We start from the raw sequence: 13,234 nt of genomic DNA, 5'->3' as shown, positions 1-13,234 counted from the left end.
CTATTTGTTTATAAATTTTATCATTATTATCTATTTGTTTATAGAAATAATATATGAATGAAATATGAAATGATATTAAATTGGTAAATTAATATATTTTAAAATAAATACTTTCATTTAAAATAGTATTCACCTTTAAAAATTTTAAATATTATTCACTGTTTAAAAGGAATAAAATTTGTAAATTATGTAATATTTTTATATAAAATAAAATAAAATTGTTAATATATGTTAAAATTTTATATATACAACTATATATGTTAGTGGTGGTGAATTAAATCAGTTTTGTTCAAACATATATCTTCAGTCAACAAAAATTTACGATTCAAATCGAAAGTGGAAAACAATTTTGTGTTTTAAATTATTCATGCAAAAAATTAAGGTTTTAAATGGCCAAAATTTGAAATAGAGTACTTTTGTTACCATTTTCTCTAAAAATAGAATAGCTCTAGTGAGATAGATAAATCAGCTCAAAAGTTAATGGGCTTTAGACCCAACTTAACTTGTGAAGCCTATAATGATCAATACGATGACGTTTTGGGAAAGTAATGTATCTCCAACAGCGAGAGACTATCTTCGTGTTTATTTTGTTTCAGTAAAATTCAAAAAACGTTATCAATGGCGATTGTAGCATCACTACCAGACGTTAACCTCTTCTCTTCCCTACCTCCAACGCCCCCACCATCGGACTCACCGTCACGCTCTTTCCGCCCCCCTCCGCCGATTCCGATACCGAAGTACTCACCATCCCCTCGCAATCGCACTCAGCCGACGAAGAAGCCACAATCAAACCCAGCCCTGAAGCTCCCGCATCGCCGAACAAAATACTACAAGCCCGTGAAAGAAGGAGTCATCTCCTCCGACGGCGAACGCGCGATCCTCATCGGCGAATCCGGCGTCTCCTACCAGCTCCCCGGCGCGCCCTTCGAGTTCCAGTTCAGCTACTCCGAGACTCCCAAGGCCAAACCGGTGGGGATACGCGAGCCTGCGTTCATGCCGTTCGCCCCTCCGACGATGCCGAGGCCTTGGACGGGGAAGGCGCCGCTGAAGAAGTCGAAGAAGAAGGTTCCGCTGTTCGATTCGTTCGATCCGCCGCCGGAGGGGAAAGCCGGTAGTGTTAAGTACGTTGAGATGCCTGGGCCGTTTCCGTTCGGAAGGTATCCGAAGGAGGGGATGATGACGAGGGGGGAGGTTCTTGGGGAGCCGTTAAAGAAGTGGGAGAAAGGGATGTTGGTTAAGCCTCATATGCATGATAACCGCCAGGTTAATTTGGGTGAGTGACTTTTGTGTTTTTTTTTTTTACATTTTTAATCAGGGTAGTTTTGCCTACCACCCAGTCTTAGTGTTAGTAAACAATCGTCTTTCATCGTTCACATGGATGCAGATCTTTCGGTTTGGTTCCTCAGTATGAGTCTATATAGCTGATGACAAAAAAAATAAAATAGTTAGATTAGTTTTAATTTTTTATTTTGTTGGAGTTTTGTTATGTGTGTGTTTAACAGGGAGAGATGGGTTTACGCATAATATGTTGGAGCTGATACATTCGCATTGGAAGAGACGGCGTGTTTGTAAGGTTCGCTGCAAAGGTGTTCCCACTGTGGATATGGATAATGTGTGCCGTGTTCTTGAGGTATTGAGAGTAGCATAAGATAGATACCATCTTTAATGTTTATTGTGTGTACTGTTGGGTGAGGTGATGTGACCTGACTCTTCCAGCTTTTTTGAACTTCTTGACTAGGAAAAGACAGGAGGAGAGATCATTCACAGGGTTGGAGGTGTTGTGTATCTTTTCAGGGGAAGGAATTATAATTACCGCACACGTCCTCAGTACCCATTGATGCTGTGGAAACCAGCGGCTCCTGTTTATCCAAAGCTCATTCAAGAAGTTCCCGAAGGTTTGACCAAAGATGAAGCTCATGAGTTGAGGGTGAAGGGCAAGTCTCTTAAGCCCATTTGCAAGTTGTGTAAGTAATATCTTATCGTTATGTCTTTCTTGTCTAAGTAAATTGGGCATTAACTGAAGTAAATTGGCACATTAGTGGTGCAAGAAGAGGTGAGACACTTGGCTAAGTATTTACTATTGATTTCTCTTCGGTTTTGCGTTGCAGCTAAAAATGGAGTGTACGTGTCGCTGGTCAAAGATGTTAGGGATGCCTTCGAACTGAGTCACTTGGTGAAAGTTGATTGCACAGGACTTGAACCAAGTGATTATAAGAAAATTGGCGCTAAGCTTAAGGTCTATATAAACCTACAGTTTCTTTTTGTTTCTTCATTGCAATCACTTTCCGTTGATATTCTCATCTAAACATTGAACGACTTGAAGTTGCATGTTCACTTTGGCTTAGGTCCGCTTTCTTGTTCTTTGAGTCTCATATTCACTATGCAGTTTCTCAGGTTTCATCATTGAACATTTCTATATGTATCTCACAAGCTGTCTCTTCATATCTTATCTTTTTCGCAGGAGTTAGTTCCTTGTGTGCTTCTATCTTTTGACGATGAGCAAATTCTCATGTGGAGAGGACGAGACTGGAAATCGCGGTTTGTAAACAATCCTTTAACTGCAATCCTCTCTGAGACCAACATAGCAGATGATGCAGGTATAACTAACTCTCTTTGAGTACTCAGAAGAAAACAGCAAAAGGGTCTCCACATTCCAAGCTTAATACCTATAAAATTACTTTCTCATAAAACCTTTTTATCTCTTCTTTTCGTTTCAGACAAAACCACTGAAGAACAAACAGTGTCTGATCAGAGTACAGTGATCTCAAGCCCCAAAATGATCTCACTCTGGAAACGAGCCGTGGAATCGTCTAAAGCAGTAATCCTGGAAGAGCTTGATCTCGCTCCAGACGCTCTGTTGGAGAAGGTGGAAGAGTTCGAAGGCACTTCGCAGGCCGCAGAACACACTTTCACAGCCTTAGTCTTGCCGGGAGACGAGGGTGCTGAGGATTACGTAGATGACGAGGACCGTCCAGAAGTGTATAGTGACATAGACGATGACTTTGACGACGAGTGTTCCGATGATGATGAGTCGTTAGAACCGGTGGGTCCAGAGGGATCTTTGGCCGTTGACAAGATAGTTAGGAAGCTGAGGGAAAAACTTAAATAGAGAGCCATAAGTGTTTTAACTGTAATTTCATATTTTGTTTCGTGTAAACTGTCGATATTTGAAACATACTAAAACAGCACCATACGAAAGTGGTTACATATTGTCTATCTCTTGCTTCCTCCTAAACCATGGTTTCGTCTGTGTCTAATTATTCCAAACAAAAATAAATAAATTAATGGCTACATCATACGTTATGCTGCGACGCGTTTATTAACGCACTCGTAAAAGAGAAAGCTACTTTTAATATTCTAATTTATATATATGTGTGTATATTTATTAAAACATTAAATTATTTATTAGTTTATATATCTTATTCTGTTATTTTATAATTTATAAATTAGCTGATAAATGGATTAAGTTACTTTATATTTATTAACTGGTATAGTAATTTAATTATGAATATAAATTTTGTATATATAAATATTATAGAATTGTTATTTCTTATTATATAAATGAAAATGAATCAATAGTTCGTTTTTAATTATAATTAATATTAATTATGACTTTTATTATTTTAAAACTAAATATTAAAAGAATTTATATTTATATTTTAAATAAAAGATATTATCAAAATGTAATATTAGAAAAATATACTTAAGAATATATTTTTAGATATCTTCTTTTCAAAATATTAAAATAGTTGGTTAGTATGATATATATTTAATAATAACTAAGTTAGTTGTAGGAAAAATAATAGAAAATTAAACTAATGTAATGGTTTTTTTTTTTTTTTGACAACAAAAAACTACTCTAACGTGATTCCGCCGGTTCAGAAAGCCAAATCGAAAGTATCGAATCGACATATAACATAGCTGAAGGTGAATTTCTTGCCCCATGAACAAGCTTGTCCGCCGTTGTATTTTGTGCCCTTAGAATATGTCGGATCTTAAAATTATGGAAGAAAGTCTTATTACGGCGAAATTCCTCCATGTGCGTAGTGAATGCTGGCCATTCTTCAGGTGAGGACACCATCTTCACCAACTGAGAGCAGTCCGTTGCAAAAACTACATCTGAGAACTGTAGGGTCTTCATGCACTCCATTGCCCAAATCAGCGCTTCACATTCTGCGTGTAAAGGAGATATGCTACGTCGGAGATTCATTGCCCCCATTATCTTGTCCTCTGAATCTATCTTTCGGCAATACCATCCTTGTCCAGTGAAAACATCTTGTTCCTTCCAAGATCCATCGACAAAACATACCCTGGTTGATCCCAAAGTTTGCCAATCGGTGGAAGACTGAACATTCTCGTGAGGGGTTGGTATCAATAATTGTGCCTCTGTCCAAAGTGTTTCCTCAAGTTCCGCTTTCCGCAATATCTCCTGGGGATTCCCATTCCTATTTGTGTAGATCTTGTCGTTTCTATTCTTCCAAATATACCAAAATAGTTGGAGTCCACTTCTTTCGGAAGCCTCCAGAAGAGATAATCCAAACTTGTATAAACTGATGTAGAAGGAAAAACTCCGGGGGAAGATGGGATCCTTGATAAGGCCCATGTTTGTAAAGCTGGTGGGCATTCAAAAAGAACATGATTTACTGTTTCTTCCTCAGCTCCACAAATATTACATCGAAGATCACATTCAATACTACGTGTCTTTAAAATTTTTAACACTGGTAAAATTCTGGATAGTATCTGCCAAATAAAATACTGCAATTTTGGTGAGCAATTTAGTTTCCATGAAAAAGCCAGTAAAGGTTTGATATTTGGTCCAAAAGGTGTTATCCTTGGTCCCTTATCAGGGTATAGGCTTTCCGTTCGAAATCCTGATTTAACCGAATATTTCCCAGATTCCGTGAACGCCCAGCCATATTTATCAGGCCGTTGATTCCGGCTGACCGCCATACCTCTGATGATCTTAACATCATCCGGATGTATGTATGCATTAAGCAAATTTACATTCCAAGACATATCTAGTGGATTGATGAGGTCCTTCACCATTAGAGATGGATTTAGAAATTGAACAGGATTTTTTTGTAGTGCTGATCTCGGGCGAGGAGCCGGGATCCAGGGATCGTTCCAAACAGAAATCGATTGCCCGGTACCAACTCTTTTGATTAGCCATTTTTTAACCAGAGATCTAGCGGAGCAGATACTTCTCCACCCATAAGATGAGGAGTAAGATCTGTGATCATCCAGTGGATGAGAATTTCAGAAATACCTTCCTTTAAACACCTTCGAAAATAAACAATCCGGCTTATCTATTAGTCGCCATAGTTGTTTTGCCAATAATGCCGTATTAACATCTTGTAGATCTCTAAAACTCAAGCCTCCCTCTTCCTTGTGTGTACACATTTTGTCCCATGAGAACCAATGGATACCTTATTTATTTCCGCTGCCTCCCCACCAGAAATGTGCTGTGGTGCTTGTAATCTTTTTAGTAATCCCTTTTGGGAGTCTGAAGCAGGACATGACATGCGTTTGCATAGCTGAAGACACTGATTTAATTAAGACTTCTTTACCCCCTCTTGTGAGAAAACGAATTGTCCCGCTATTAACCTTCTTATTGACGTTTTCATTTAAAAAGCCAAAAATTTAAATTTTTGATCCACCGAGACTCTGTGGGATTCCCAGATAATTTCCCATACCTCCTAGATTGGAGATACCTAGCAAATCGTGAATAATCACTTTGGTCTCTTCTGTAACCTTGTGACCAAACTGGATCGATGATTTTAAGAAATTAATTTGTTGTCTGATGCCCTCTCGTAGTCTTTAAGTATCTTTAGAATTACTCGACATTCCTGCACAGTCGCCTTACAAAAAAATAAATTATCGTCCACAAAAAGCAAATGAGAAATTGGTGGACATGCCCGGGCTACCTTTAGACCAGTTAACCTCTTATCTCTCTCTTCCTTTCTAATGTTAGCAATAAGAGCTTCTGTACATAAAATAAATAAGTAGGGTGATAAAAGATCTCTTTGTCGTAACCCTCGCTCGGGGACTATATACCCCCTTAGGCTGTCCATTTAGTAATACCTTGTAACTGACCGAAGAGATACATTGCATCATCAATGCAACCCAATCTGACGAGAAACCCATTTTTAATAGAATCCGTTGGAGGAAGCTTCATTCTACTCGATCATAAGCCTTACTCATATTCGTTTTGATTGCTAAAAACTTTGCCTGACATGACTTATTAGTTCGTAACCCGTAAAACATTTCCTTAGAGATGATCTTGATTGCTGATGCTCCATAAAAATATATACGAGTATGTTAGAAATCATAACCAAGTGGTCTTGATCTAGTGGTAAATGGATAACAGCTGTGAGTACAACACTGGGTTCGATTCTCTTTAGCCACCCGAAATGTCTTAAGTGGTAAGAAAACGTCGATTCCAAAGATCTTTCGGCCTAAAAATCTTTGGAAAATCACACTATGGTTGTCACCAAAAATAAAAAATGTTAGAAATCATCATCCATGAAATTCAAAGTATTAATGACATATCATTGTCGAGCCTTATCATGTAGGCTGTATGAATAGCTATCGATCTAATTTGAGATCTCATTTTTTTCGTCATGCATGTACATCTTTCTCGCGAGCAGCTGTGGTCCTTAATATCATATATGTGGTGGAATGTAGCTTTATTAAAATAAACATTCGGGTCCACTTTTATTGCCCTGCTCGATATCTCAAACCATGGATAAGGTACACTTTTTTTTTTGACAAAAATCAAAAAAATACACTAATCTTAAAATACAGTCCATAAATAGTCAAATGTTGCATTTATGATTTTAAATGGTGGATAGATATAAGGATCAGAGGTGAGCACAGAACAAAAATATCAAAAAAATTGGAGGTGTTTGTGATTCAACACGTTTTATCCGAATAATCAATTATCTAATTTAATTTGATCTATATCCATTTGGTTATTCAGTATTCTGGATATCTAAAAAAAATTAGATTTGTAAATGGATATTTAATTCGATCCATACAAATAAAATACAAATTAAAATGAAGAAAAAATCAAAAATGATGTAAAATAAAATTATTTTATTACAAAATAAAATCTCTTATTGCAAAATAAAAATTATTACTTATTAAAATTCTAATAACTAATATAATAAGTTTAATAAATAAAAATATTGTAAACATTATATAAATATAATATTATAGAAGTTATATATATTTAATTATTTAGATATATGTATATATATGCATATAACGGATCAGATGGATCAGAAATCCGTTTCTAAAAGTATTAATATTTGTGATTTGTTTTTTATGGACATTTCAAATTAGTATTATATTTACTTCGTAGAGTTACATATATCAGGATTTTTTTGGTTTTAGTTGAAACAAATAATGAATCAAATTTAAATACAGATATTTTATCCTTCCTTAGGATTGTAAATAATAATAAAACTTAGTAGATACCCATTTGGATAGGAACACAAGAGCAGTTCAGAGATTTTATCAGTTCAGAGATTTTATCAGTCTAAGCCTAAACTTCCTCATCCCAGATAACGCATCGAACCAAGAGCAGTTCAGAGATTTTATCAGTCTAAGCCTAAACTGTTCAGTTGCTTTTAATTTGAATTTTATGTTATTTAATTTAACAAAGGTTAGTATCTATATAAGTTAATAAAATTGTATGTAGCTTAGTGGTTAGGCTTTGATTTAATTGTACCTCTGGCCACGAACTTCTGAAAGAACATTTTTAAAAAATTTAAAACGAGTTTCAAGGATTTAAAGAAAATTAGAAACGGTGGTTAACTCTATTAAATCAGTCTGTTACCTGAGTTAACATCGTATTTAATTTGGTTTAGTCAAATTAAGTTGAGGTTTAAAATGTCTATTCAAACTAAATTTGTGCTTTAAATGGTTCAAGTGAAAATTCATATTTTTTTCGACCAAATTTGAAAATTAATGATTTAAATGACAATTTTTCCATTGGTTTTGTGTTATAAGTTTTTGACAATCCAAAATCTGACAACTTTAAATAATTATTTTATATATAAGTATATGTCATATCACAACAACAAAAAAGGAATATAACAGATCATATGTCTTTTATTACTACGCTATATAAACATAAACCTCTATTCTTGTATTGCTAGTCTTTGCATCTTTTTTCTTGCTTCCCTTTATTTGTGAACTTGTTCTATTTTGAGATTTGAGGTAGTACAATAATTGGTATATTAACTTGTCTTGTCTGTGAACTTATAATATTTTGAGATTTTTTTTTTTGGGTGTAAAAAAGAGTTGAATTTAACGAATGAGTTAGTCAAACTCACGTGGAAGAAATCTTTGAAAAACATCTAAAACCAACATACTGTACTATGAGTGATTTATCAATATTTTGAGATTTGGTAGTACAATAATGGTATATTGATTTGTCTTGAGGACCGGCAGGAGCGTTTTACTGCCTTTTCACGGTGAAATCATTTCTACTTCTATTAGCTAAAAATTATGAAAATTTGATATTTATAAAAAACAATACATTTACAATTAAAATTTAATATATTTTAAATATATATGAAAAATCTAAAATATGTATCTTTTTAAAACGAAGAGAATATCATTTACCACTTACAGCCAAATGGATAACATGCATGAAATAGAAAAGAATGTAATATATTCATTTCATTCATTCTTAATCAAATTTGTAGTTGAATAATTTACTTTGTAATTTATTTATCTATTTGTGAGATTTGATGAAATGACTATTCTATTCTCTTAAAGGGAAATGGTAAAAAAAAAAAGAACTTTTACAATTGATGGAATAACTCATTTTATATCATCTATCTTATTAAAACAGGAACATTACAACTTCTTCTAGGTAGATTTTTAAAGATGGACTTCATATATTTAAATTAAATGTCTCATTCTTTATATATAATATGTATCATAGTCTAACTTTGCATTGATGTATTTCCTTAAATACAGTTCTTCTTTTTGTCCATATTCCATATATGATTTTTACATTTATTACATGTCGATTTAAATAAGATATATACTAAGAATACTAAAAATATTAATCGTTCTATAATTACCCTATACAATTCATTTTAAATTGATCAGTATACTTTCATTGGCCATATTAATTTTATTAGTACGAATAACATTAGGTAGATAAGTCATAGACACATACATAAAAATATGACTATTCTTATAACTACGTTGGGTCTAATCTACTTTCTAAAACAAATAACACATAGCTTCATATATTGTATAGAATATAGTAATATTTTATAGTATTATACTTATACAATAATACTAAAAACAAACCAAACTGAAATATAATATATATCGAAAATGCTTTGAACCATTACACACAAAATATATTAGATCTCAGAGATAAAATTCACTTTGAAATTACGTAATAATTATTTTAAAAATTTAAATTTCGTAATGTACAAAAAAACATAAGTTTTATATAAAATTTTGTGTTCAATAAAAAGACACAACTCCGCTTGCAAAGTGTTATTTTTACATACGAAAGACAGTTTTGATATTGTTCTTTAAACACAAAATTGAATTATACAAACTTGATACTATATAAAACTAAACAATATAGAATATATTTTAAAAAATAAAACCCGTCCGGATGTGCATATGTTTATATAATATATAAATATATTATGTTACACATATTTTCATATAAATAATACGCCAATGTAAGTTTTGTATGATAAATGTTGAAAATACAAAATATATAGCACTATATATTTTAAATAATATAGAAAAAATCTACTTTACGTTATCATAAATTTTAAAAAACAAATTTATTAATTAAACACATTGCTTATTTAAACACATTAGTACACATTGTTATTTATCAAAATTTTATATTAATACACATTGTGATCATGTATAACATTTAGTAAAAACAAAGATAAAAAAAATTAACTTCCGCTCGGTCGAGCGGGTCATAATCTATTTCATTTAAAATATTGACAATGCAGTAGTAAATATTATACAACCATAATGCTTCACCTCAATAAATTGGACGTATGTATGAAGACATTATCGTATAGTATGACCTGAATAAAACAAAAAGTCTTTCTAGTTTATTTTCACTAGTTTATTATAAAGGTTTGGTTCATGAGTCCTGGTTTATTTTCACTCAAGCTAGTTTTTTCTTCCCCCATGAGTCCTGGTTTATTTTCATTCAAGCTAGTTTTTCTTCCGGCATATAAAAAACAAGAATCAAATTCACTAATAATCAATTGGTTTTGTTTTATAAGTTTTTGACAATCCAAATTTTGACAACTTTAAATAAAGTTTTTATATATAAGTATACGTCATATCACAACAACAACAAAAATAATATAACAGATCATATGTCGTTTATTACTACGCTATATAAACGCAAACTTCTATTCTTGTATTGCAAGTCTTTGCATCTTTTTTCTTGCTTCCCTTTATTTGTGAACTTGTTCTATTTTGAGATTTGAGGTAGTACAATAAATGGTATATTAACTTGTCTTTTGTGAACTTATAATATTTTGAGATTTGGTAGTACAATAATGGTAAATTGATTTGTCTTGGGCACCACCATAAGTGTTTTACTGCTTTTTTCACGGTGAAATCACTTCCATTTTTACTACGATATGATCGAAAATTGTAACTGATAAATATGTTTAGAAATTGATGGAATAAAATTTAGTGACTGCAACTGGATATGGAATGTATTTCATCAATTTCAATTTTTTTAATTATTTACCTTTAGTGAATTGAAATAGTCATTTCACCAATTTTACGTGATTGGTGGTAAATGATAATCAATTTACTACCTTTAGTGAATTGAAATAGTAACTGATAAATATGTTTAGAAATTGATGGAATAAAATTTAATGACTGCAAATGGATATGAAATGTATTTCATCAATTTCAATTTTTTTTAATTATTTACCTTCCGTGACCGGATTATGATCACGTCCTAAATGGTCCCCGATCGAGATATGACAAAGTCCGGTGATCATTTGATGACAAAAGCCAGATGGATAACATGCATGAGACAGAAAAGAATGTAATATATTTATTTCATTCATTTTTAATCAAATTTGTTGTGAAATAATTTCCTTTGTATTTTATTTATCTTCTTGTGGGATTTGATGAAATAACTATTCTATTCTTTTTTTGTCAAAAATAACTATTCTATTCTTTTCAAGGTAAATGGTAAAAAAAAAAACTTTTACAATTGATGAAATAACTCATTTTATATCATTTCATTTCGAATATTGACAATGCAGTAGTATTGGACGTATGTGTCAAGACATTATCGTATAGTATGACCTGAATAAAACAAAAAGTCTTTATAAAGGCTCGAAGATGACCAAACGTCTCCTGCCTCGTAAATGACCTTTCCTACTCCGATCGTATCTGCATTATCGAAATCGTTTACAAAAGTCTTGATGGAGAATAAGAATAAGAAGAACGCCGAAGAAGAATGTTCCATAGACGGAGACATACTCGCCTCCATCCTCTCAAGCTTGCCACTCCTCGACCTCGATTCCGCCTGCCACGTGTCCAAATCCTGGAACCGCGCCGTCTTCTTCTCCCTCAACCGCCTCAAGTCCACGCCGTGGCTGTTCCTCTACAAACAGAGGACGCATCCACCGTACACCATGGCGGCGACGGCGACGGCGTACGATCCCAAGTCCGAGAGGTGGATCGAGCTCACAACCGCATCATCATCATCTCCCGTCGAACACGTCTCCGCCGCTCGATCCTCCCACTCCACGCTGCTCTACGCGCTCTCCCCGGCGAGATTCTCCTTCTCACTCGACGCGTTTCACCTCACCTGGCGACACGTGGCGCCGACGAGAGTCTGGAGGATCGATCCGATCGCCGCCGTCGTCGGGAGGCGTCTGATCGTTGCCGGCGGCGTCTGCGAGTTCGAGGACGATAGACTCGCCGTCGAGCTGCTCGACGTCGGATCCGGCGATGAAGAAGAAGCGGCGTGGGAGAGATGCGAGTCGATGCCGCAGTGCCTCTCGGGATCCGCGTCGTCCACGTGGCTCTCCGTCGCGGTAAGCGCGGGAACGATGTACGTGACGGAGAAGAGATCGGGCGTTGCGTGTCGCTTCGATCCGGAGACGAAGTCATGGACGGAGCTTCTCGATTTCTCTCCCGACGGCTGTAGATTATACTCGCGCGCGATCGGATTCGCCGGTAACCGTCTCCTCATGGCGGGAATCACGGGAGACGAGGATGATCCGACGGGGATCGAACTGTGGGAAGTGGTAGTGGTTCCCGCCGAATCGGGGAAGAGATTGAAATTCGAATCGATTGGATCGATGCCTGAGGAGTGTCTGGAGAGACTCAGAGGGATCGATTCTGATTGGCCGTTAGCGTCGATAGCGTTCGACGCGGTGGGAGATATGGTTTATGTGCATAACGCGGCGGAGACGGGAGAGATCGTTGCGGCTGAGATGGAAGGAGGGAAGCTCTGTAAGTGGAGGACTCTGCGTAACGCAGACGCTAGAGGTCACGCGGGAGAGAGACTTATCGTTGCGTGCTCAGACGTTAGTTTTAGCGATTTGAAACGTGCGTTTAGAGATGACTTGAGTTTCTCTGTGGTGGCCGTGTGAACGTGGAATATTGAGTTTGTTCATGGGCGTTTTAAATTCAAAGTTTACAAGTCAAAATGTCGACGCTATTTGTATTGTTATTACAACAACCCTATTTGCACTCCCTACACACCAAACTCACCCTATTTGCATTCCACACACTAAATCCCCCAATTTTCTTCCCCCATCACTACTATTTTCCCCACTTCCTATGGCAAATCCCTAATATCCAACTTTTTTAGGATTTTGAGCAAATTCACTCCAATATTTATTGTATTAATACTTTATAGTTTGAAAGTGGTTACGTGGATAATAATCCAAAGAAGTTAACAGGCGTCAAACGGATGAGGATTTTTGTTAGGTGAAGACTCCAGAGGAGTTGTTCTTAAGTAAGAGTGACGTGCTTGAAAGTTGAGTGTACGTGTTACGTAACTCAGCCCATAAGACCTAAAATTGCAGCCCATTTTTAGCTAGTGAGTAGTGAGAATGTGAGTTCATATGATTCTAACATTCTATGACTTGTGTAGGGGTGAATGTTCTGATTCAGATCCGGTATTTTAGATTTTGGGATATTTTAGCATAGGGACATAAAATTCGTTCCGATATTTTTGTAT

The 13,234-nt window shown here is 35.2% G+C and overlaps 2 protein-coding genes across 2 annotated transcripts; both read left to right on the top strand.

The window, feature by feature from the left end:
* The first annotated feature begins 573 nt into the window (after positions 1–573).
* LOC108824994 (CRS2-associated factor 2, chloroplastic) lies at positions 574–3,216 on the top strand. Its single transcript, XM_018598600.2, has 6 exons — positions 574–1,273; positions 1,503–1,630; positions 1,739–1,964; positions 2,109–2,236; positions 2,462–2,597; positions 2,718–3,216. The coding sequence occupies exons 1-6, from the start codon at positions 619–621 to the stop codon at positions 3,107–3,109; spliced, it is 1,665 nt and encodes a 554-aa protein (XP_018454102.2). The 5' UTR covers positions 574–618; the 3' UTR covers positions 3,110–3,216.
* An 8,113-nt stretch (positions 3,217–11,329) lies between these two features.
* Positions 11,330–12,746, top strand: LOC108853745 (F-box/kelch-repeat protein At1g23390). The gene has a single exon (XM_018627218.2). The coding sequence runs from the start codon at positions 11,406–11,408 to the stop codon at positions 12,639–12,641; it is 1,236 nt and encodes a 411-aa protein (XP_018482720.2). The 5' UTR covers positions 11,330–11,405; the 3' UTR covers positions 12,642–12,746.
* Positions 12,747–13,234: the final 488 nt, after the last annotated feature.

The sequence above is a fragment of the Raphanus sativus genome, chromosome 1 (assembly GCF_000801105.2).
Source record: "Raphanus sativus cultivar WK10039 chromosome 1, ASM80110v3, whole genome shotgun sequence".
NCBI lineage: Eukaryota > Viridiplantae > Streptophyta > Magnoliopsida > Brassicales > Brassicaceae > Raphanus > Raphanus sativus.
Note: the sequence above shows the minus strand (reverse complement) of the source record. Positions and strands in the feature narration are given on the sequence as shown.